Source organism: Salmo salar, chromosome 09 (assembly GCF_965601325.2).
Source record: "Salmo salar chromosome 09, fSalSal1, whole genome shotgun sequence".
Classification (NCBI taxonomy): Eukaryota; Metazoa; Chordata; class Actinopteri; order Salmoniformes; family Salmonidae; genus Salmo; species Salmo salar.
This window is the reverse complement of record NC_138299.1, coordinates 75127600-75154824: the sequence shown is the minus strand read 5'-3', so window position 1 is coordinate 75154824 and position 27225 is coordinate 75127600. Positions and strand designations below refer to the sequence as shown.

The window sequence follows — 27225 nt, the reverse complement described above, 5'->3', positions numbered from 1 at the left end:
CCATACATTGAAACTAGTTCAGTGGAGTTTCCCCATCTCCCTGTAGTGCCGTGCTGGAACACCGGGTTGCGGTCCAAACACTGAAAAGCCACACCCACGTCCATTTACCCTTGCCTTATGCCCTTGGGGAAATCCCCGTCGCCATCTTGGCGGGTGGTCCAAACGATTAGCCAAGCAAGGGAAGTTTGCAACGTAAGCCCCTCAGCCCTCGTTTTAGTCGGTTTTGCAGGTGTACAATTGTGTTCACTCCGGTTCCTGAAACACCCTATAATTCAATTTGCGACGATTGTACATCCGCTATGAAAAATCCGAGAAAACTTAAAAACAACATCAATGGAGAAGTCAACATACAAGTGTAAGTAAAAACGAATGCAAATAAGTTAGACATTGTCCTTCTAATGCACATGACGGCACAATCACATCTCGTAAAAAGTACATGTTTTTGTTTGGTTATCTTTTGGAAATTGTAGAAATAAATAATTTTCCTTCTTCAGAAGTTCCAGCTATGCGGGCTAACGTTAGTTTTCTAACTATCATACAGTAGGCGTATATTAAGAATTATATATAGACATGCACTCATAATTGACTAGCGCATATAAAGCAAATACAAGCTACTTGTGGCTAGAAACACAATCATCGCGGGATGAACGAGTGACGAATTTCCGGCCAAGGCTGGCCCATTTACAAATCATTCCGCCATTTTACAAGAAAAGACTTGGGTCATGGAAGTAGATAGGAATTTTTAAAATATAAAGTCAGAGTGGTAGTCATTAAACGCGCCAAAGAGCTGATGCAATTAAATAACCTTAACGAAAAGGAGATGATGAGCAAGCTTGACAGTTTTCTAAAGAAAGATAATATATCTGAAGAAGAGGAGTCTGTATTCAAGTCTTTACAACTAGAATTAGAACAGCTTTACACGGATCTGGCAAAGGGTGCCTTTGTAAGGTCAAGAACAAAATGCATTCAAGAGGGGGAAAGAAACACTAGTTGCTTTTTTGCACATGAAAAGAGAAAGTACAAAAGAAAATAACTGCACTCAAAATGAATGATGTTTTATGCAAAGATCCCATTGGAATATCATAATTTGTCAATTCCTTTTATGAAAACCTTTTATGCAATTGACTCAGATGCGGTTGTCTTATTTTTGGACTTCTGTAAAGCCTTTGTCACAATTGAACATGCATTTCTCTTTAGGTCTCTTAAACTTTTTGGATTTGGTGAACATTTTATTAAAGTAATTAACATGTTTTACAAAGATATAAATAGTTCCGTGCTACTAAACCTTAATACTTCCAAAAGATTCAGTATCAACAAGTGTACGACAGGGATGCCCAATTTCCCCATTTTTATTCATTTTGGTTGTGGAACTTCTATCTCTAGATATTCTGAATAATGCAAATTTGTATGGCTTAACCATTTTTAACAAAGAAATCAAAATTTCCCAACTGGCTGATGATACTAGTCTTTTCTTAAGAGACAAAGACCAGGTCGCCCATGCCCTTAATGCTATAACTGCATTTTCTATTGCATCAGGATTAATACTGAATGTTTCTATATGTGAAATCTTATGTTTATTTGACTCTGATGATAAAGAAATATAAAATATTCCTGTAAAGGACTGTGTTAAATATTTAGGAATACCTCTGTCAAAAATCACTTAGTCAGACAACATTTGAATTTCTCTCCTAAAATTAAGAGAACTAAAAATATATTTAATAATTGGCTACAAAGAGATCTTTCTATACTTGGGAGAGTACTTCTGTCCTAGGCAGAGGGACTGTCTCGTTTTGTGTACCCCTCATTATCGTTATGTGTAAATCCTACTACTTGTAAAGAGATCGATAAGACCTTTCTTGACTTCATCTGGAAAAATAAAGTCTCACAAACTAAAAAAATCTGTTCTTTCTAACAAAAGAGCTGAAGGTGGTCTAGAAGTGTTGGATTTTGTTGACATAAATCACACTCAAGATAAACTGGTTGAAAAAATGTTTGATCAATACTGATTCAATATGGTATTTCATTCCAAATAATGTGTTTGATAAATGGTGAGGTCTTCAATTTTTACTGAAATGTAATTATATTCCTGATAGATTACCTGCTAAATTGGCTAGGTTTCACCAACAAGCTTTAATGGCCTGGAAAATATGTTTCCTGCACAATTTTCCCCCACATAAAACTCTTTTGTGGAATAATTCAGACATAACTATAAGGAATAAGTCATTGTTTTACCCCAGCTGGCATGAGAGGAATATTGACTTTGTTCTTGATATTTTCGACAACCAGGGTAATATTCTCACATATGAACAATTTATAACATTGAAAGAGTTTCCAATACCTTTCAGAGAGTTTATTTCTGTGATCAAAGCCGTTCCCAGTGGTCTAACTACATGAATGAAAACTCATCTTAGCTTTGGTAACGATCACAAAGTTTATCCAGAACTCAGATTGGAAGGTGTGGGCTTACTTGAGAAATCTTGTTGTAATAAATATATAAGACAAATTCTTCATTCACAAAACCAACTTACACCGAGAGGAATGTTTTTCTGGAACATGCTTATTCTTGGCATTGTCTGGAAAAATGCATGGTTAAGGCCTTACAAATATTGTATACCAAACAAAGTTAAGGAAGTGCACTTCAAAATTTTACATAAGATATATCCATGTAATTCTATGATATCCAAATTTGTGGCTGTTGATGATATCTGCGTTTTCTATGAAAAAGAAGGTGAGAATCTGTCTCACTTGTTCTTTGAATGTAAATGTGTCAGAATTTTGGGAAAACCTTGCAAAATATTTATTTACCATTATGAACACTGCCCATGTTTTTGACATGAAAGATATAATATGTTACTATTGCAATGATAACAAGACCACTGAAATGATTGTAATTTTTTTTATTCTTGTTGCCAAATACTTAATACACAAACAAAATTACAAAATTCTATACCAAAATTACAATTTTTTTTGATTGAATTGAACTATTTTATTAAAACATTAACCCTAGTGAACAATAACAAGAATAACATTTTCCTAAATCATTACAATAAGATTTTTTCAGAGTGATTACAATTGCATTAGAATTGTTTTTATTTTATATTTTTTTGTTGTTAGTTTTTTTCCAGTATTTCTCATTAATACCTGCGTTCTGTTTTGTATGATGTAAGAATGTAAATTGTTGATCTGTATTTGAATAAAAAAACAAAAAAAAACATTAATTCCTCCCTTACCTGGCAAGTGTATACTCCTCAGACGTCATGATACGTCATCAGAAGTGTCCACTTAATTTGAGGGCTGAGGGGATAGGGTGTGTCTTTTAAGTGTTTGGACAACGAAAAAATGGGTCACGCGACTCGTTGCTCTGCTCTGTTGACAAAGAATTCATTATTCAGAAATCCGCGCAGTGTGGACAAATTCGTTGTATTATTGAAAGCATATGGCCGAATTAACTATTTTTGTCAAAAGTATTACCTGTTTTGAGTAATTGAATGTGTACTTAGAAACGTCATGGTATTCCCTTATAGGAGCTCGTGAGGGACGAGCTGATGTGAATGTTGATAGAATTAGGTATACCCAGTGGCGATTTTAGCATGTAAATCTTGGTGGGGTGAAAAAAAAAAAGTGGTATGCATGCCAGCAAAGCCACTACACAACACAAAACAATACATTAATTGCACTATAATGGTGACAAACGGTGCCCACAAACTGTTAGGGCCTACACAAAGCTGTCCCAACAGCAGAGCCCCAACAGCAGTCCCAACACCTTACCACTTCTACACCTAGATATCAGCGGAGCCTTGTCTGGCAGTGAAACAGTTCATTCAGCCTCATTTACTGCCATTTAAAAAAACATAGTAGATATGGCTGACTTGCTTAAACAAATGTGGTTTCTACTGACAATTGAGATGTACAAACTATGACATAAGGGGAAAACAAGCGGATAAGAGGCCATCCGTAATTTCGATTAAGACATTGATGAGCGAGCTAGGACCGACGTAGTCAATATATGTATTTGTTCATCACTTTTGAAATGTACAGCGACAGCATTCAGAACATGGGCCGTTCTTACAGTGTTCTCCATGTACACCAAGTCAGAACCGTAAAATAAATAAAGAGGGCATATAAGCAGACAATGAAAGCTACAATATTTGATGATTACATTTCTCAAAAACTGGTTATAGGCTACATGTGCACCACCAAGTCAGAACAGAAGGCGAAATTAAGATGTGAAAATAAACCAAATTATTAGGGTGGGGTACATGGGCTACTAACAGTTTACTACACAACATACACTCAGTATTACTTTCTTAGCTACAGTAGCTGGCATATTACATAATTTATGCAGTAGCATACAATACATTTTTGGACTCACCTTGTTGTGATGTGCTCACTTGAACAGGAAGGTGGCACAGCGGTCCTTTGTGGGCAAATTTTGTCATCAAACTTTGTCATCAAAGTCTGGCATTCTTTGGATTTATGGTGCTTTCAAGACAACTGGGAACTCGGAGAAAAAAAAAGGTCAAATCATGATGACGTCAGTGATCTTCAGGTCGTAGCACTAGAAAGAGGCCAGAGTTCCCGATTTACAATTCAGAGTTGGATGAAAGTTCAAAACGTATTTTCCCAGTCGTAGCTCATTTTTCCCCGAGTTCTCAGTTGTCTTGAACTCACGAAAGTCAGATTTTGCAGTTCCGAGTTAACAGTTGTTTTGAGCGCGGCACAAATCATGCTTCATTGACAACATGGCCAATGTTGAATGTTTATCATTTTAAACTAGGAAAAGAGACCCTTAATCTTAGACTTGGGACCACACTGCCACTCTGCTGAATAGCAGGCTAATGATTGCTTTGCAATGCTTGCAGTTAGCCACTGATTCCTTCCAAACCACTCATTGTTGAATTTATGATTTCCAACTTGTTGTGTAATGTTAATGGCTGATGAGCACCGATACGTTTTATCCATAATTTCTCTTCATTATTTCTCTTCATATGACAAGGATTAAAAAAGGATTTGCCAGTAGATTTGTCGACTTGATTCATGATGATGACTGCTAGCTAAGTATGATATTGACCTCAGTCCAATCAAAGCTACTGTAGATATAACGTGATTTAATGTCATTTTATCTGTGACCAATGACCTTGAGACTTCTTGGATGGCTACTTCTAATATAACTATATGGCAGCCCCAAGGGGCTAGCATTTTCAAGCTCTAGCCTTAGACTTGGTGGTAACGTAGTGTCTCCATGAGTGACAGAACACTGAGCCAATCACGGCGCAGCGCTCCGTATTTTCTGCTGGCTTGCCTCACCACCACAGAAAGCACTGAGGTAGGCTGAAACACCTGCATTTTGGAGCTCCCTTACTCAAGAAAACAAAAAAGAGTCCATGTTTGTATTTGGCTTTATTAACTCAATTATATATTCTTTAAATTGTTTGCAAACTGATATGTGACACGTATTAATGCCAATATAACATGCAAAACAGGCAAGCCCGCTCCAAATAAATATATATATATATTTGTTGTTGCTAAAAATGTGGCGCTCAAAACAGCCCCACCTGCCGAAGGATACTAAACCGAAGGATACAAAAAAATACAGATGTTGCTACTGGATCCATGGACTGGATCTGGCGCTGTGGCAAAATACAAATAGTCGTTTGAGAAGAGAAAGCGACAAAGCAAGCGTGCGGAGGTATGTAGCCTAGCCTGATTCTTGAAGTTCGAGGTGTTCTTATTGTGTTATTACCATTGCACCATATCGTGTAGACATAGGCCTAGGCGCTCTACAGGTTAGCGTATGTGCCCTATGTATTTATGACGAGGGGAGAAACATTGTGATAAATTAACATAGGCTACCAAACATTCTTAATATTGAGTTGCAACTCCCCTCTCCCCCTGTCTGTCAAGAAAGAGCAGATGTTCTTAATGTTTTGAACACTCAGTGTTTTGGGCTAATATGAAAACATAAAATCCACTAACGTCCCGTTCATAGAGGTTTATGATAAGCGATCATTCTATAAAGTAAAATTTAGCTACTTACCCGGTAGGGAACTGTCCATTTGGCCCAGCTGTCTCCAACATGTAAACATGTTTTCAGGACATCAGGGTTTATGTGGGCAGCAATATCCCTGTCGTCACAAAAGCAAACTAACTGCAACTCATCATCACGTTTCTCCATTTATGTAAGAATTGTAGTCACATATTCGAATAATCTGCAGCACAAAGATTCCTCATTCGCGGCATTGGAGCTCAATTGCCACAACTGCACCACCAGTCTTTGCCCTTACGAAAAAAGATTACAGTATAACTGCAGTATGCTGCAAATACTGCGTCCAAAATAACAGTACTTTTGCAGTGTTATTGCAGTTAGAGTGCAGTATAACTGCAATTACAGCGTGCAAAATACCACAGTCAAATGCAGTTACTGCACTTTTACTGCAGTTTCAAAACTGCAATGCTTTTTGTAAGGGTGGTGATCCTGGGGATGGGTTGGGGCTGTGGTCTAGCTACTGCTATGGTGGCTAGATGTCTGAAGCTCAATTTGCCTCAATTCTTCGTCTGAATACTCAGGCTCAAATAATTATGGTTCAATAACACCTGGGCGCCCCTCCAGTAGTTTTCTTCATCACTCACAAGTTTTCATCGTCAGACATATTTGTAGGTTGTTGTTTACTTTGTATAATGTGCAGTGGTGAAAAAAGTATCCAATTGTCATACTTGAGTAAAAGTAAAGATACCTTCATAGAAAATGACTCAAGTAAAAGTGAAAGTCACCCAGTAAAATACTACTTGAGTAAAAGTCTAAAAGTGTTTGGTTTTAAATATACTTAAGTATCAAAAGTAAATGTAATTTCTAAAATGTACTTAAGTCTGATAAGTAAAAGTAGAAATAATTTCAAATTCCTTATATTAAGCAAACCAGATGGCACCAACTTCTTGTTTTTTTAATTTACTGACTAGGGGCACGCTCCAACACTCAGACATAATTTACAAACGAAGCATTTGTGTTTAGTGAATCCGCCAGATCAGGTAGTAGGGATGACCAGGGATATTATCTTGATAAGTGTGTAAGTTGGACCATTTTCCTGTCCTGCTAAGCATTCAAAATGTAACGAGTACTTTTGGGTGTCAGGGAAATGTATGGAGTAAAAAGTACGTTATTTTCTTTAGGAATGTAGTGAAGTAAAAGTAAAAGTTGTCAAAAATATAAATAGTGAAGTACAGCTACCAAAGAGAGCTACTGAAATGGTACTTGTAAGTATTTTTACACCACTTATAATGTGTAAAGTTGTCTTCACTTTTCTGTCGATCTGCGAATTAGGGCATTACGTGCCGTTTCTACGTAGCGTTGATTCCCCCGAGAGCGCACATGCACAGTTGTTACCCATCTCTACTGCTGTGGCAGTCGGCTACATAAAATAATGATATAAAATAATCACACGTCGTAGGTGGAAATGTACACATTTCCTGACTCAAAGCTGAAAAATAGCTAATTCGGCCATACGCTTTATAAAAACAATGAATTTGTCCAAACTTCGCAGATTTCTGAATCATGAATTGACTGACAATGGAGCAGAGCGAGGCCTGCAGCCAGCAACGTCACGAGTCATGTGACAGCACTACAGGGAGAGAGAGGGAGAGGGCAAACTCCACTGAACTAGTTTAAATGTATGGAATCACTTGGGAGTTTCTGGATTTTGGGTAAACTTGTCCTTTTTAGGCACTTGTCCATCCATTGTTTTAATGTATCAATTTCAAGGTGGTGTAATGGAAAATCTGCATGGCAGTGGTTTCGAGTAGCAACTGCATATGAAAATGTGCCTGTGCACATAAAGCTTGGTAATGCTTCAATAACATTCAATAAAGCTCTTAGTTTAACAGCAGAGTGATGGCTTGTTCAACAGCAGAGTGATGGCTTGTACAGCACATTACCATTCAAATTGGCAGGAAGGGGATGGTGAATGGAAGCATCTGCTAATTGAAGTGGTGCTGAAAGCCCATTGATAAAAACAAACAGGAGATGCTTTCAGGGCAGCAGCAGTGGGAAGAGGGGGGCGAAGGGATGAGGGGTGGTAATGACAGTGCGGGGGTGCTGGGGGAGGGGGTGAGGGGGCGTGATTGGTGCTGACTCACTGCGGCTGTGATGATGGACAGGCCATCCTCATATTAGCCCTCATATCCTCCTCCAGCACACAGGCCTCCGCCTTCGACACGCTGCTCGGCAGCGACAGCTGGATCAGGCTGTGCACACGCTGGGTGAGAGGGGAAGAGCGAGAGAGAGAGAGCAACCTATGCACGGACACACTGGAGCTCTGTCACAGCAAATATCTGACTGGATCTTATACCAGTATCTGATGGACCTGTTTAGTGGACCAATTATAAATTGTGAGGTGTTTTGTTTTGTAATTATTATTATTTATTTTTTTTGTGATGGAATGGCAGATGAGATGGGCACACCTGCAGCGGGCCAGGTCTGCTTGTGGCCATTACCTGTACAGAGACAGAGCAATCCTCAAGGCCTTCTTACACAGCAGAGGGAAGTGGGCAGGAGGGTCCATAACAGAAGAAACTCATCACAACAAACAACTCCTGGATGAGAACAAGTCATGTAAGGAGACGGTCAGCTACGGTGTGTCCTCTTCACCTGCCATCGTCGCCAACACCTTGGTCTCAATGTTATCCAGCTCCAGCACTGTCTCCAGCACGGTCTCCACCTTGGGGTCGTTGAGTTTGGCATGAGCCTCAAACTCATACAACAGCAGCAAGATGTCTGTAGGGTCTTTGGACAAGTTCCCTGGGAGTGCATGTCAGATGATGTCAGATTATTCTCCTCGCACAACGTAATCCAACATCATGCCAGAACTAAGCATAGCATGGAATGGAAAGAGGAGGGATAATTAGAGGCTTTAAGAGTCTTCCGGACCTCCCAGCGGATCTTCAGGACTTGTGTCAGCTGCTCGGTCTAAACATGAAGACACAGTGACATTGTCATTCAGTATTCATCATCGCCACATGGTGGCCGCTACCAGTAACAGCAGGATTTAAAATAACCACCTACGCCGGCACTGATAACACGGTTAGTCACCTCTCCTCTTTGTTGGTCTTGGTAAATTTCCATCCATGTGGATGGAGAGGGAGCTAAATGTGGACGACAGGCAGAGAGAGATTGAGGGAGAGTGGGTGGCACCTGGTCAGAGTGTGGAGACTTCCTACAGAGCTCCGCAGGCAGCAGCAGCTATCAACAGGCACGTCTTCTAGTCCATCTACTCAGCCCGTTCCAGGGGGCAGAACTGGGACAGCTAGGGTTACCACACACACACACACACACACACACATACATACATACATACATACATACATACATACATACATACATACATACATACATACATACATACAGTACCAGTCAAAAGTTTTAACACACCTACTCATTCAAGGGTTTTTCTTTATTTTTACTATTTTCTACATTGTAGAATAATAGTGAAGACACATATGGAATCATGTAGTAACCAAAAAAGTGTTAAACAACTCAAAATATATTTTATATTTGAGATTCTTCAAAGTAGCCACCCTTTGCCTTGATGACAGCTTTGCACACTCTTGGCATTCTCTCAACCAGCTTCATGAGATAGTCACCTGGAATGCATTTCAATGAACAGGTGTGCCTTGTTAAAAGTTAATTTGTGGAATTTCTTTCCTTCTTAAAACCTCTTACATCTAGACGTTCCGCTAGCGGAACACCTGCTCCAATATCCAATGATGGGCGTGGCGCGAAATACAAAGTCCTCGAAAATCCGAAAACTTCCATTTTTCAAACATATGACTATTTTACACCATTTTAAAGACAAGACTCTCCTTTATCTAACCACACTGTCTGATTTCAAAAAGGCTTTACAGCGAAAGCAAAACATTAGATTATGTCAGCAGAGTACCCAGCCAGAAATAATCAGACACCCATTTTTCAAGCTAGCATATAATGTCACAAAAAACAAAACCACAGCTAAATGCAGCACTAACCTTTGATGATCTTCATCAGATGACACTCATAGGACATTATGTTATACAATACATGCATGTTTTGTTCAATCAAGTTCATATTTATATAAAAAACTGCTTTTTACATTAGCATGTGACGTTCAGAACTAGCATACCCACTGAAACTTCCGGTGAATTTACTAAATTACTCACGATAAACGTTCACAAAAAACATAACAATTATTTTAAGAATTATAGATACAGAACTCCTTTATGCAATCGCTATGTCCGATTTTAAAATAGCTTTTCGGTGAAAGCACATTTTGCAATATTCTGAGTAGATAGCTCGCCATCACGGGCTAGCTATTTAGACACCCACCAAGTTTAGCCCTCACCAAAGTCAGATTTACTATAAGAAAAATTGGATTACCTTTGCTGTTCTTCGTCAGAATGCACTCCCGGGACTTCTACTTCAATAACAAATGTTGGTTTGGTTCCAAATAATCCATAGTTATATCCAAATAGCGGCGTTTTGTTGTGCGTTCAAGACACTATCCGAAGGCTGACGAAGGGTTACGCGCCCGACGCATTTCGTGACAAAAAAATTCAAAATATTCCATTACCGTACTTTGAAGCATGTCAACCGCTGTTTAAAATCAATTTTTATGCGATTTTTCTCGTACAAAAGCGATAATATTCCGACCGGGAGTCGTTGTTTTCGTTCAAAGACTGAAAATAAAAACATGGTGTCGGCTCGTGCACGCGCCTCCAGTCTCATTGTTTTCTGATCGACCACTATCCAAATGCGCTACTGTTTTTCAGCCAGGGGCTCCAAAGGCATCATTCACCATTTTGCCGCCTTCTGAGAGCCTATGGGAGCCGTAGGAAGTGTCACGTTACAGCAGAGATCCTCAGTTTTCAATAAAGAGAGTGTAGAAGGCCAAGAAATGGTCAGAGAGGGCACTTCCTGTAAGGAATCTTCTCAGGTTTTGGCCTGCCAAATGAGTTCTGTTATACTCACAGACACATTTTTACATTTTAGTCATTTAGTAGACACTCTTATCCAGAGCAACTTACAGTAGTGAATGCATACATTTCATTTCATGCATTTTTTTCTTCTTTTTTTTCTCTTACTGGCCCCCCGTGGGAATCGAACCCACAACCCTGGCGTTGCAAACGCCATGCTCTACCAACTGAGCCACAGGGAAGACACCATTCAAACAGTTTTAGAAACTTTGGAGTGTTTTCTATCCAAAGCTAATAATTATATGCATATTCTAGTTTCTGGGCAGGAGTAATAATCAGATTAAATCGGGTACGTTTTTTATCCGGCCGTGAAAATACTGCCCCCTATCCATAACAGGTTCATGCGTTTGAGCCAATCAGTTGTGTTGTGACAAGGTAGGGGTGGTATACAGAAGATAGCCATATTTGGTTAACCTCTCTGGCGTCCCACCCGCGGGACACACTATTATTCAACAGCCAGTGAAATAGCAGAACAGCAAATTCAAAACAACAAAAATCTCATAATTCAATTTTCTCAAACATATAACTATTATATCCAATTTTAAAGATACACTTCTCGTTTATCCAACCACATTGTCCGATTTCAAAAAGGCTTTACGGCGAAAGCATAACATTAGATTATGTTAGGACAGCGCGGAGACAAGAAAAACCACACAGCCATTTCCCAAGCAAGGAGAGGCGTCACAAAAACCAGAAATACAGCTAAAATGAATCACTAACCTTTGATGATCTTCATCAGATGACACTCCCAGGACTCAATGTTACACAATACATGTATGTTTTGTTCGATAAAGTTCATATTTATATCCAAAAAACCCATTTTACATTGGCGTGTGATGTTCAGGAATGTTTTGCCTCCCAAAACTTCCGGTGAATGAGCACATCAATTTACAAAAATACTCATCATAAATGTTGATAAAATTTACAACAGTTATTGAAAGAATTATAGATACACTTCTCCTTAACCTTTTAAGGTATAGGGGGCAGTATTTTCATTTTCGGATGAAAAGCGTGCCCAGAGTAAACTGCGTAATACTCGGGCCCAGAGTCAAATATTTGCATATTATTAGTATATTTGGATAGAAAACACTCTGAAGTTTCTAAAACTGTTTGAATGATGTCTGTGAGTATAACAGAACTCATATGGCAGGCAAAAACCTGAGAAAAATACAACCAGGAAGTGGGAAATCTAAGAATTGTAGTTCTTCTTTTGAATCCCTATCGAAACTACAGTGTCTGTGGGGTCACGTTGCACTTCCTAAGGCTTCCATTGGCTGTCAACAGCCTTTAGAAATGTGTTTCATCCTTCTCCTGTTACTGGGCAGAAAATAGGAGCTCAGTCAATGAGTGGACTGCCTGGGACCAGTGAGTTGTTTACTGCGTGGGCACGTTTGGCACGCCGCTCCTTCTTTTTCCTCTGTAATGAATACGCGATTGTCCGGTTGGAATATTATCGACGTTTTATGTTAAAAAGACCCTAAGGATTGATTGTAAACAACGTTTGACATGTTTCTACGAACGGTAATGGAACTATTTGACTTTTTGTGTCTGGATTTACGCTCGCGCATTATGCCTTTGGATAGTGATCTGAACGCACGAACAAAACGGAGGTATTTGGACATAAATATGGAGTATTTCGAACAAAAATAACATTTCTTGTGGAAGTAGGAGTCCTGGGAGTGCATTCTGACGAAGATCAGCAAAGGTAAGAGAATATTTATAATACTAATTCTGATTCCATATGTGTTATTTCATAGTTTTGATATCTTCATGTTTGGGGGAGTGAGGATATAATGACTGACCAAGTTGTTTTGTACTGAAGCTGCAGGGCTTTATGTTTCTTTATCTATGGCAACACTCATTCCCTGTGGGTTATATTGATCTACACCTGCACAGATACAGACCTATTCTCCCAGCGATGCTAATAAGAGGACTTGTCTGGTAACACAGAGAAATCCCTCATCCTGTCAGAGCTGTTCTCACACTGCAGCGCAGAGTTCCAAACTAAGACACACATGGGCACACACAAGCACGTCGGCGCAAACACACACACGGGAATAAAACGAGACAAAATGCACAGTGCACTATGATGCTTTCACGGTGCCACTGTAACTCGTAAAATAGCGAGATGATCCAGATAAATGTACAACATTAAGATAGATAACAGCATATCTCCAGATAATGTTCTGCTGCTTCACAGCCATGCTAGTGAACCTCTCTCTGTTTTCTGCTGCTCCACAGCCATGTTAGTGAACCAGTTGGCCTCCCTTTGTTTTCTGCTGCTCCACAGCCATGCTAGTGAACCAGTTGGCCTCCCTGTTTTCTGCTGCTCCACAGCCATGCTAGTGAACCAGTTGGCCTCCCTGTTTTCTGCTGCTCCACAGCCATGTTAGTGAACCAGTTGGCCTCCCTCTGTTTTCTGATGCTCCACAGCCATGCTAGTGAACCAGTTGGCCTCCCTCTGTTTTCTGCTGCTCCACAGCCATGCTAGTGAACCAGTTGGCCTCCCTCTGTTTTCTGCTGCTCCACAGCCATGCTAGTGAACCAGGCGGCCTCACTCTGTTTTCTGCTGTTCCACAGCCATGCTAGTGAACCAGTTGGCCTCCCTCTGTTTTCTGCTGTTCCACAGCCATGCTAGTGAACCAGTTGGCCTCTCTCTTTGCGCTGCTGCTCCACAGCCATGCTAGTGAACCAGTTGGCCTCTCTCTTTGCGCTGCTGCTCCACAGCCATGCTAGGCCCAGGGATGAGCTGTGATACTTTCTACATTTCTGTGCTGGTGACAACAAACACTGGTTGTGGTGAAAACCAAGCATTGCACAGCAGATAAAAATAGAATCGGTGCTAAAGCATTACCTCAGGCAACTCTTTTATTAAGAGAAAAATGTAGCTGTGGGATTGTTATACATTGTACTCACCCATTTTCAGATTTGACAGCAGAACATCCAGATTTGCATGTCTATATGTAGAGGACCTGACGGCATTACCTACTGCTGTCCCCCACCCATTCAGCAGTGATGGTATTAATGCTGTTTTAGGTTCTCTGTTATATGCCTTTCCTCCATGTTCTCAGTTGTCAGTCCATGGGACTTCATGTCCCAGTTCTCATCAATGTGTTGGCTCGTTGCAGTGATGTATGAACAGTGTGTTCATAGACATCCAACAGTTTGTTGTTAACACCACTTATGGTGTTTGAGAGCTTGCACTTTGTACTTTCAGAGCAATCATTGTACAATTTCTCCACCAGGGCCTTCACGGTTTTTTTCGACATGGCCTCTTGTAGTCTGGTTCTAGATATGCCATTAGGGTATTGAAGCCGACATCCTCTACCATTGACAATGGCTGCATATCAACTGCAATCATTTCTGTAATCAGCGATGTGCTTTTCTCACTCCGTCCCTTATCGCACTGGTGCCAGCAACGGGTTGGGTCTCGCTGTGCCTCCGTTTCACGTTTGCGCCTGTACTGCCACTGTAGCTCAATCCCACCTCGCAAAGTTTGCGTTTCATCACCTTCTTCTCATTTAACTTCTCAAAGTATTTCCCTACAGGACTTCTCTGCTGTCGCTGCCCTGTCTCACTCTCTGACATTTTTCCAACTGTTAACGAAGAGGACGTGCGGAATGCTTTATATCTTTGGCAAATAATTTGAAAGATGCACATCTCCTATTTACAGAATTTTTGCATTATTTGTTTAAAAAAATGTTTTGCCTTTATGATGATGATCGGGACCTGTTAGTGGTAGTTAGATTTTTGGCACTGATTTTCATTAAAAAAATAAGAAAATGGATTTGGGGTTAGGGATTATTTCTAAATGTTAACAATCCCAAATGTATTTAAATGTCACACTCCTGGTAGAAATTAAGCATTTAAACACCATTATATAATTCATCAGGTTTAACGATATCTCATCAATCTCGCCTTGTCTCCTCACTGGCTTCTATTGTTGATGGCACCAGTCGAACCAAATGCCTATAAAAGACAACGATGATGAGGACTGGGGACCTAGTTCCTTTCACCTACTAACACTGTACTGAGAGGCACATATTTCACAGGAGAAATTAGAAGATGTAGGTCAGTGGATCTGGGAGACAGTGAAACCTCACTGAAACCTTACACAGCACCATGTGTCATCAAATCACATTTTATTTGTCACATACACGTGTTTAGCAGATGTTATTGCGGGTGTAGCGAAATGCTTGCATTCTTTATAATGCATTTATGGTGGGAGACTGGTGACACAGATGGCCATAATCAACTGTCATTGTAGGTTATCTCATGTTTATGATAGCATAATGTATGTATTACCATTCACATAAAGTGTTCCGATCTTGCTGGACAAGAGTTCACTGATTTTGTGTGTTAGTAACTGTCCTGAGAGCAGTGACGACCTGAGCTTCATCTTTTGAGTTTTCACTCAAACTCTCCAGAGCCTTCGTGGCTGTGTTCTGTTGTTCATGATGATGATGGGTATGTTCTCCTACAAGAATTGTCATCATTATCATCACCATAATCGCCAACATTATCGCCATACTTCCCAGAGGTAGGTCAGTAATGGGGACCCACCTCCAGAGCGATCTGAACAGCCAGACTGATGGTGGTTGGAGTCAGCGTTCTCAGCCACCAGCAGTCTGTCCTCGCTAGTCACAGGACCTTGGGCCAGAGTCCCGATGGCCTTCACTGCCCCTGAAGCTGATAGAAACAGGTTTTCAGACTGAGCAGTACAGAGGGCCTGGATACATGTAGTCAATCCCAAAACTCCCAAACTCACCACATATGTAATATGCTGTAACCTTCCTCCACATTGTTATCCAGGACAGCAATCTTGTAAACACTGAACTGAGTGAAGATGCTGTTTGGATCACGTCTCTCTGCCTCCTTTATGGCTTCTTTGGCCTGACACACACGCACACTTAGGAATGCACAAAGTACACACAGAAAGATTACTATACATTATAAACTGGGAGGTTCGAGCCTTGAATGCTGATTGGCTGAAAGCCATGGTATATCAGACCGTATACCATGGGTATGACAAAACATATATTTTTACTGCTCTAATTACGTTGGTAACAAGTTTATAATAGCAATAAGGCACCCCGGGGGTTTGTGATATATGGCCAATATACCACCGCTAAGGGCTGTGTCCTAGCACTCCCTTGCGTCGTGCCTAAGAACGGCCCTTAGCCGTGGTATATTGACCCATATACCACACCCCCTCTGGCCTTATTTCTTATTTATATCATGGCATTGTTAAATACTCGTTTCTGATTGACTTGAAGGGCATTCTAGAATGTGCATTATTTCCCTATAATGTACGGTATATTTGCACGGTAGAATTCAATGGCTATAGCTCTTTCTTACATGCTCTATGTGTAACCGATGTGAAATGGCTCGTTAGTTAGCGGTGGTGCGCGCTAATAGCGTTTCAATCAGTGACGTCACTCGCACTGAGACTTGAAGTAGGGTTTCCCCTGCGTTGCAAGGCAGGGGCGGAAATCCCGGGGGGGACGGGAGGGACACGACCCCCCCATCCTGGGAAAAATATGATTTGTCCCCCCCAATATATCACTGAAACATAACTATGTAATTTAAATAATATTAATAATACGCAATGAAAGCAATTGTGCTGATTATAGACACTTAATAGCTTGTTTTTAAGTTTCAAAAGATTGCGACCCCCCCCACCCTTTGCCTCACAATGGTTTGATCCACTGCCAGTTCCTTAGCTTGCGAGGTAACGTAGAGGTCGTATCTACTGTCTGAAAGGCACTCAATGCACGTAACTGACGTGAGGTTAATCCAGTCAATCGCGCGCACACACTAGCTGAATATGCAGAGCTAGCGCGCAAATATGAACTATTAAGCTAGCTAGTACCTATTCCATTTATGTGGCGTCGTCAAAGATGGAATCTTTGCTATCGTTAATTTATTCCAAGATCTGCATGCATGTAAGTTAGTGCTTCAAAGTCCCTGTGATAAGGTTAGCGATAAACTGAACAGAACTACACTCTCTTCTACCATTGTTTTAAATATATTTAACGGTCTCGTTGCAAAAGCTAAATTGTCGCAAGGGAACTTTTATTTATATATTTTATTTCATCTTTATTTAACCCGGGTAGCAAAGATTATAGCAAACACCACTGAATTGGTGCTCGCTAGCTTTGCAAATTCAGCTATTGTTAGAAGCCAGCCAATATGAAACAAACTATTAAAATTACAAAAGGTTGCAGCATATGTTGTGTAAATGGTGAACTCATACAGCTGTCAACTCTTGTCACTGCAATCCGTTTCACATTTGCTAGCTACCTTTTAGATCGAAGCCCATATAGAATGATAGAAGATAAGATGATAGAAGCCCATCTCCTACTGTAAATAACCTACATACTGTGTGTGTGTAGCCAACCAGGTAGAAAAATTGCAGAAAAATGGCAGAAAAAAGACGGACATCAGAGTATTTTTCAGTACACCAAAACGCAAAGTAAGAACCCTAGTAGCCTAATATCTCAAAGACTAGTTGATAAAATGTTCATAAGAAAGAAATGTAATTCTAATGGGAATGTTTCACAATGATGTCATTAGGCAGAGCAGGCAACAGATGGCACACAGACAGCAGAGTTGGGGACAGATATGCAGGGACAGACTGGCAGAGACAGGGAGTCTCAGGTAAGTTTGTTGAGTCTTTGTTTGGCAACATTATGAAAGGTTCTAAAAAAATGTTACTTGTAAAATAGGAACATAATTGGAAAATGACATGGATACCCCCACTCTCAACTTAAACTGGTGACTGAACTAAGATTTGTTAAAGGCAATGGTATTGCTGTTGTGATTAGTTGTGTAGTTTTGGGTACCGGTAGTTAGGAGTACGGCAAACACCTTATTTCTTTGGTTCCTCAATATACATTTACCATATTAAACGTAGGCTATGTGTTACAGCACTACTTTTGGTGTCCCCCTCAGGAATTGCTCTTGAGAAAATGTAATGTAATTGTCCCCTCCAAAGTTGATATCAGATTTTCGCCCCTGTTGCAAGGGCCGCGGCTTTTGTGGCGCGATGGGTAACGATGCTTCGTGGGGTGTCAGTTGTTGATGTGTGCAAGGGTCCCTGGTTCGAGCCCGGGTTGGGGCGAAGAGAGGGACGGAACCTACACTGTTACATATGTTTGAGATGCTTTTGAAAGCAAAAGTCGAATTGAAAACATTATTGGCATTGTTGAATTCAATTATCATAATGGCAAGCTAGGACTGACTGATGGTTTGGTTATCTGAACTAGCGAGTCTGTTTGTTTGGTTACCACGGCAACCACTGCAGCAACTCCGTGGAAGGTTATTTCCACTACGCTACCACGTTGTGGAAAGCACCTTCCACGTCGTGAATGTTTTTCTATAGAACGCATTGCCCCTCGTTGATGATCTCTTACGTAACCATTACAACATGCTGTGTGTATGTGTTGTCACAGTATTGAGTCACCTTGTCCAGCAGGTGCAGGAAGCTTAGCCAGGTTGGACTCCATCTGTAGAAACTCATAGAGTAGTAATACCACTCCAGAGCCTCTGAGAAGTTAGCCTGGAACAGGAAAATTACTTATATCACAACACAAACAGACTATGACATATCACTTTTTTCAGCAGTTCTACTGTACCCAAAGTTATTTGAGGCTTCCAGAGGAACCTCTGACTCCAGCAGCTATGTCACCCCTGAGTGGAGACAGCAATATGAAATGGTAATGCATTATATAGTAGTGTAAATGGAGTACTTGGAGTCCTTAAATTGATATAAAACTCACACCTAAGCCATTCAAGAGCAGAAAGAGAGAGAAGCAGGGTAATGTTCTATTCACCAGCTCTTATGTGATCATCCAGAGCCCCACATCTGAGTAGAATTCTGATCTCGAGCTAGAGGCCAGAGGGATTCACACTTTCCTGTCAAATTGCAAAGTATTAATAGAAAGCCAAAGAATCTAGCTTAATATTAAAGAGTATCAACAAGAGCCCTACTCTAGATAGTCAGTGACAAGGAGCCTCAGGACCTTGGACTAAGGGAAAGCATTCAGCAACTTACTGCACTGTAATTAAGGACTAATTAGAAACATTGGAACTGTTGCTGTTTCTAATAATCAGGAAGTACTAGTGAAAGAACTATACATTGTATAAATTGCAGTACTCTCTTACTTGCACTTCATCACCAGAGGACTATTTTATATGAATCTTCCCTATATCATAACTCTGTCTGGAAAACTGTGTAGATATTTATCATATACTGTAATTAAAATAAGTAATGTATTTCAGATGTTGAACTTCTGTAATGCCTCCTTTTATGTGTAGTAATGTAATTGATTTACAGTCAGTGCTATTTATCTCAACCAAAAGGAACTGGCCTCACATTTTTACAGATTGTAGGACAATCCACTTCAAAGTTATAGCATGAGAGAGATAGTTATCTTGACCCAGTGCCAGTACATCAGTAAGTTAAAGCTATATGTGAACAGAAAATACATTTGCTCTTATAGCTGGGTAATACATATTTTCTGCCTCACACAGGTGTGTGAAAATGTCACTTTTAGTTCAAAATAATCCTAACATTGTTGTATGTGTTGGATTAACAACTGATCGGCAATTGCGATAGAGCTTTGATAACTTCCAATTTAATAAACTAAACGTAGCCATTAATAATTGCATAATAACACAAGGCTACAACAGCAATACATTGAAGTTATAGGCTATTTATTTGATCAGTTTGCCAGCTCCAGGTTGGATACACAAGTGGCCCAAATTGATTTGCAATGACTCCAGTGATATTGTCATTTCAACATATTTATTGTATCAAATGGTAGCCTACAGTAGCCTACAATGGAATATAAATTAATAGGTTACTTGATGGCCAACAGATGCATATGTATCATTCTCCACGTTTAAGGTCAGTTTCATTGAGGACTTTCCACCATAACAGAAGCACGAGAGGGAGTTCCATAACTTCCATTAGAAATAGCCACTTGCCTGATAGTCAGCAGCAGCTGGTCACAGTGGAATACTTTTATTTTTTAAGAGAAACGGCAACATATAAGTAGCCCAAAAACCTGCAACTAATACATTTTCACCCGCGACATAATTTTCAAAGTAACCCAATTTCAGGAAAACCGCGAACATGGCAACCCTGCTCCTGTGAGCCTGATAATCCAATAGAGGGCGCTATGCGCAAACATATCCTGTCAGTGAATCGTCTCACATGAAATAAACCGCTGCGCTGTAAGGCATACGTCTGTGTTACTGTAATTACACTAAAACTCCGAATTCTTTTATCTTTACAGATGGCCAGCAAAACACGAAGAACTTAGCTAGATTGTAAAAAGAGCCCAGCTAGCTGATAACTACATAAGTCTTGCTATCAAAGTAAACTTGAATATGTCAAACTATAACCTATGATGACTACAGTAGATAAGAGAGCTGATAATCTTCTTAAATTTTTGTCATAACACTCTGCCATAATACTGAATTCACATAATGTATTCCATAACATTATTTGACCAGAGTTTGAAGACATTATACAGCCAACTTACATCCCGAGGCGATGGAGGGTCAGACATCAACACATCGAAAGGAGATGTGGAGAAGGACCTGGTTTGAGTTATGTCTAATCAAGAGTCTGTAAAATAGAGATGGATTCACAATCCAACACGTACAACAATGTTAGGCTTATTTCTTAACTAAAAGTGACATTTTACATTAGGTGTGTGAAAATGTCACTTAAAAAATAATCCTTGTTGTACGTCATCTTTAAAAATATATAATATATATATATATATATATATATATATATATATATATATATATATATATATATATATATATATATTATTGAATATTTAAAATATACAATATACTTGCAGTGAAGCCGCTCAACAACTACATCACATTAGTCATCTAACAGCCTCCCATCCAGAGCGACACACAGAAGCAACAAGGTTCAACGCCCTGCTCAAGGGCACGTCGACAGATCTCCCACAAGGTCAAAAACAGGGACCCGAACCAGCGATCCAGCAGCCATCGGCCCAAGCTCCCAACCGCCAGGCCACCAGCCCTCCAAGATCCTGCTCACAGTTCCCCAAGAGGTGCCCCTCAACCATCCGAGACCCACCCTCCCCTTGAATTTTTTTAATAAATTAATTCCCCACCCCCCAAGACCGCCCCCAATGCACCAACAACCAACAAAATGAACAAAAGAGAAAGACAAAGGGAAAACAGAAAACAACAATGCAAAAAACAAAAGACATCAAGGACAACAAAAATCATAACAGCAAGGCCAACTGAATATGTTTGACTGCATGTATGGCACTATTTACATGTGTGTTCGTGTAACCCCTATTACTAGCCTGTTCAACCTCTCTTTCGTGTCATCTGAGATTCCCATAGATTGGAAAGCAGCTGCTGTCATCCCCCTCTTCAAAGGAGGGGACACTCTTGACCCAAATTGCTATAGACCTATATCCATCCTACCCTGCCTTTCTCAGGTCTTCGAAAGCCAAGTCAACAAACAGATTACCGACCATTTCGAATCCCACCGCACCTTCTCCGCTATAAAATCTGGTTTCAGAGCTGGTCATGGGTGCACCTCAGCCACGCTCAAGGTCCTAAACGATATCGTAACCGCCATCGATAAGAAACAATACTGTGCTGCCGTTTTCATTGACCTGGCCAAAGCTTTCGACTCTGTCAATCACCACATCCTCATCGGCAGGCTCAATAGCCTTGGTTTCTCTAATGATTGCCTCGCCTGGTTCACCAACTACTTCTCTGATAGAGTTCAGTGTGTCAAATCGGAGGGCCTGTTGTCCGGGCCTCTGGCAGTCTCTATGGGGGTGCCACAGGGTTCAATTCTTGGGCCAACTCTTTTCTCTGTATACATCAATGATGTTGCTCTTGCTGCTGGTGAGTCTCTGATCCACCTCTACGCAGACGACACCATTCTGTATACTTCTGGCCCTTCTTTGGACACTGTGTTAACAACCCTCCAGACGAGCTTCAATGCCATGCAACTCTCCTTCCGTGGCCTCCAACTGCTCCTAAATACAAGTAAAACTAAATGCATGCTCTTCAACCGATCGCTGCCTGCACCTGACCGCCTGTCCTGCATCACTACTCTGGACGGTTCTGACTTAGAATATGTGGACAACTACAAATACCTAGGTGTCTGGTTAGACTGTAAACTCTCCTTCCAGACTCACATCAAACATCTCCAATCCAAAGTTAAATCAAGAATTGGCTTCCTATTTCGCAACAAAGCGTCCTTCACTCATGCTGCCAAACATACCCTCGTAAAACTGACCATCCTACCGATCCTCGACTTTGGCGATGTCATTTACAAAATAGCCTCCAATACCCTACTCAACAAACTGGATGCAGTCTATCACAGTGCCATCCGTTTTGTCACCAAAGCCCCATATACTACCCACCACTGCGACCTGTACGCTCTCGTTGGCTGGCCTTCGCTTCATAATCGTCGCCAAACCTACTGGCTCCAGGTCATCTACAAGACCCTGCTAGGTAAAGTCCCCCCTTATCTCCGCTCACTGGTCACCATAGCAGCACCCACCTGTAGCACGCGCTCCAGCAGGTATATCTCTCTGGTCACCCCCAAAGCCAATTCCTCCTTTGGCCGTCTCTCTTTCTACTGTATTATTGACTGTATATTTGTTTTACTCCATGTGTAACTCTGTGTTGTTGTATGTTGTCGAACTGCTTTGCTTTATCTTGGCCAGGTCGCAATTGTAAATGAGAACTTGTTCTCAACTTGCCTACCTGGTTAAATAAAGGTGAAATAAATAAATAAATAAAATGTGCGCATGTGTGCATTTGAATGAGAGTGTGTGTATATAGCATGTGTACAAACACCTGCACGGCATCAGCCTCAGGCAAACCAGCAATAACTGTAACAATACAGTGTCATTCAAGCTTACATTTTGTTATGTTTTATTTTGTCTTTATTTATTTATTTATACATTTTTTACCCCTTTTTCTCCCCAATTTCGTGGTATCCATTTGGTAGTTACAGTCTTGTCTCATCGCTGCAGCTCCTGTATGAACTCAGGAGAGGCGAAGGTCGAGAGCTGTGCGTCCTCCAAAACACAACCCCCCCGCACTGCTTCTTGACACAATGCCCACTTAACCCGGAAGCCAGCCGCACCAATGTGTCGGAGGAAACACAGTACACCTGGCGACCATGTCAGCGTGCACTGCGCCCGGTCTGCCACAGGAGTCGCAAGAGCGCGATGGGACAAGAAGATCCCTGCGGGCCAAACCCTCCCCTAACCTGGACGACGCTGGGCCAATTGTCAATCTATGTCTCTCCGAGTGCTCATTGACTCATTGACTCTGGGGCTGATGAAAACCTTGGATGCCACGATAGTGTAACAGTGTAGGTTCCGTCCCTCTCTTCACCCCAACCTGGGCTTGAACCAGGGACCCTTGCACACATCAACAACTGACACCCACGAAGCATCGTTACCCATCACGCCACAAAAGCCGCGGCCCTTGCAACGCAAGGGGAACAACCACTTCAGGTCTCAGAGCGAGTGACATCACCGATTGAAACGCTATTAGCGCGCACCACCGCTAACTAACTAGCCATTTCACATCGGTTACACTCACCTCCCTTTTGACCTCCTCCTTTTCTGCAGCAACCAATGATCCGGGTCAACAGCATCAATGTAACAGTGTAGGTTCCGTCCCTCTCTTCGCCCCAACCTGGGCTTGAACCAGGGACCCTTGCACACATCAACAACTGACACCCACGAAGCATCGTTACCCATCGCGCCACAAAAGCCACGGCCCTTGCAACGCAAGGGGAACAACCACTTCAGGTCTCAGAGCAAGTGACGTCACCGATTGAAACGCTATTAGCGCGCACCACCGCTAACTAACTAGCCATTTCACATCGGTTACAATAGCTTCGGAGCTTGGTATTCCCACTCAGCCTATCTCTGTGCCCATGGATGCTAGGGCACTGGACGGCCGCTCTATAGGGGAAGTCACCCATAGTGCTGTGCCCATTCAATTATGGGTTTCTGGTAACCACAGTGAGACAATACAGTTCCTCCTCATTACATCTCTCCATGTTCCGGTTGTTTTGGGATTTTCCTGTCTTCAAAAGCACAATCCGATGATTGATTGGACCACAAGCTCCATCCTTGGTTGGAGCCCATTTTGCCATTCTCACTGCCTTCCTCAAGTCATCTTCCTCAGTATGTTAGCAAAACTGTGGATGTCTCTGCTATCCCCACAGAATACCATGACCTCCTGGAAGTGTTCAGTAAGGCACTTCCCTTCCCCCGCACCATCCTTATGATTGTGCCATTGATTTTCTCCCAGGCACTACACCACCTCGGGGGCGATTGTATTCTCTGTCTGGACCAGAGACAAAAGCTATGGAGGAGTACGTCCGTCCATCTGCATCTCCTGCCGGCGCAGGGTTTTTCTTTGTGGAGAGACAAGACCCTGCGTCCGTGCATTGACTACCGGGGACTTAATGGCATTACTGTCAAGAATCGTTACCCCTACCTCTCCTCTCCTCGGCGTTTGAACCTCTCAAGGGGGCCACCATATTTTCCAAGTTGGACCTTCGAAATGCCTACCACCTGGTTCAGATACGCGAGGGGGATGAGTGGAAGACAGCCTTCAACACAGCCAGTGGACATTATGAGTACCAGGTCATGCCATTTGGACTCACCAACTGCTGTTTTCCAGGCTTTGGTCAATGATGTGCTTCGGGACATGCTAAACCGGTTTGTGTTCGTGTACCTTGACGACATCCTGGTTTTTCCCAATCTGCACAAGAACACCTTCTTCATGTCAGACAGGTCCTTCAGCGCTGTTCGTGAAAGCCGAGAAGTGTGAGTTCCACCTCTCTACAATCACCTTTCTGGGATATGTCATTGCTGAGGGCAATGTTCAGATGGATCCTCAACCAACGTCCAGGGTGCAGTTGCAATGGTTTCTTGGTTTTGCAAACTTCTACCGCTGTTTCATTCAGGACTACAGCACCCTGGCGGCCCCCCTCTTGGCTCTCACCTCTCCCAAGGTACTGTTCAAATGGTCTCCAGCTGTCGACAAAGTCTTTGTAGACCTGAAGCATCGGTTCACAACAGCACCCATCCTCATCCATCCTGGCCCCTCGCGTCAATTTGTGGTGGAAGTGGATGCTTCGGATGTTGGAGCCATTCTGTCCCAGCGATCTGCCCAGGACCAGAAGCTTCATCCCTGTGCCATCCTGTCCCATCGTCTCAATCCTGCTAAAAGGAACTACAATGTTGGCAACCGAGAAATAATGGCGGTGAAGATGGCGTTGGAAGAGTGGAGGCACTGGCTGGAAGGAGCAGAACAGCCATTCCTGGTCTGGACCAAGCATAAAAACCTGGAATATCTCCGTACAGCCAAGTGCCTCAACCCCAGGCAGGCCCGGTGGGCCCTCCTGTTCACCAGATTTAACTTCACCATCTCCTACCACCCAGGGTCAAAGAATGTGAAGCCTGACGCCCTCTCCCGCCTATACAGTTCCTCTGCCACACCCTCAACCTCTGAAACCATTCTCCCTACCTCATGCCTTGCTGCCACTGTGGATTGGGGTATTGAGAACCTGGTCCACGATGCACAACGCTCCCAGCCTGGACCTGAAGGGGGTCCGGCTAACCGGCTGTTTGTCTAATCCAGTCCGGTCCCGGGTCCTGGAATGGGCTCATTCCTCCAGGCTGACCTGTCATCCAGGGTCCCGTCGTACACTAGCCTTCCTTCGACAACATTTCTGGTGGCCCACAATGGTCCCTGACGTCTCTGCCTTCGTCACCGCATGCACTGTGTGTGCTCAAAACAAGACTCCACGGCAAGCTCCTTCTGGCCTCCTGCAGCCACTACTGGTTCCTCATCGTCCCTAGTCTCATATATCTCTGGACTTTGTCACTGGGCTCCCTCCGTCTGATGGCAACACTGTCATTCTGACGGTAGTCGACCGGTTCTCCAAGGCCCATTTCATCCCTCTCCCCAAACTACCTGCTGCCAAGGAGACGGCCCAGCTTACAGTGCAGCATGTCTTCCGTATCCATGGACTCACGGTCGACATGGTCTCTGATCAGGGTCCTCAGTTCTCGTCTCAGTTCTGGAAGGCATTCTGCACCCTTATTGGGTCGTCGGCCAACCTGTCATCCGGATTCCATCCCCAAGCTAACGGTCAGTCCAAGACCTGGAGACCACCTTAAGGTGCCTGGTCTCAATCAACCCCACTACCTGGAGCTGTCAACTGGTCTGGGTGGAGTATGCCCGGAACGCTCTTCCCAGTTCTGCAACGGGACTCTCCCATTTCGAGTGCTCCATGGGGTATCAGCCTCCACTCTTCCCTGAACAAGAGCAAAAAGTCAGTGTACCCTCGGCCCAGATGTTTGTCCGCCGATGTCGACGTACCTGGAGAAGAGCCAGGGCGGCTATTCTCAAGACCAACTCCAGGTATCGTCGACAAGCGGAGCGTCGCCGGACCCCAGCTCCCCACTACCACATTGGGCATAGGGTAAGGCTGTCCACACGGGATCTGCCCCTTCGGGTAGAGTCCCGCAAACTGTCCCCTCGTTTCATTGGTCCTTTTCCCATCTCCAGAGTCCTGAGTTCCACTGCTGTCCGTCTTGTGTTACCCCGTACCCTCCGTATTCACCCTAGCTTCCATGTGTCTAGGATTAAGCCTGTGTCTCACTGTCCTTTGTCTTCTGTCTCCAGGCCCATCCCTCCCCCCTGGGTTATCGGTGGCCAGCCAGCGTATACGGTGAGACGCCTCCTGAAGGTTCGACCACGGGGCAGGGGTACCTGGTTGACTGGGAGGATTATGGCCCAGAGGAGAGGTGCTGGGTCTGTTTCACCTGTGATTGTCTCCACCCCCACCAGGTGTCGCTTATTTTCCACAGTGTATTTATCCCTGTGTTTCCTGTCTCTCTGTGCCAGTTTGTCTTGTATGTTAGTTAAGTCAACCAGCGTGTTTTTCCCGTACTCCTTTTGCTATTCTCTTTTTGATAGTCTTCTTTTGACCCCAGCCTGACTCTGGACTACTTTCCGCCTGCCTGATCATCCTGCCTGCCCTGACCTTGATTCTGCCTGCCCTTCGGTACCTTTTGGACTCTGAACTGGTTTTGACCGTTTTGCCTGTCCACGACCATTCTCTTGCCTTCCCCTATTGGATTAATAAATATTGTAATACTCAAA

General features: G+C 42.5%; 1 protein-coding gene and 1 long non-coding RNA gene across 6 annotated transcripts in view; one reads left to right on the top strand and one right to left on the bottom strand.

The window, feature by feature from the left end:
- The window catches only part of LOC106611744 (testis-expressed protein 11), an 8954-nt gene extending 1991 nt beyond the window's left edge, over positions 1–6963 (bottom strand). Inside the window, exon 1 of one of the 4 annotated variants that reach the window (XR_001330153.3) lies at positions 6038–6961. Coding sequence is in view for 2 of the 4 variants with exons in the window: in XM_014212285.3 (XP_014067760.1) it covers positions 6038–6175 (138 nt within the window). In the remaining 2 variants the exon portion in view is untranslated. Of the gene's footprint in view, positions 1–6; positions 741–6037 lie in introns of those variants that run through there. The other 3 variants (XR_001330154.3, XM_014212285.3, XM_014212284.3) reach the window with 3 other exon arrangements.
- LOC145858034 (uncharacterized) lies at positions 235–27225 on the top strand. 2 transcript variants are annotated; one of them, XR_014378799.1, is made up of 2 exons: positions 235–355; positions 26746–27225. It is a non-coding gene; the product is annotated as an uncharacterized LOC145858034 (long non-coding RNA). The 2 variants fall into 2 exon arrangements; XR_014378798.1 differs by lacking the exon at positions 235–355 and adding an exon at positions 5360–5689.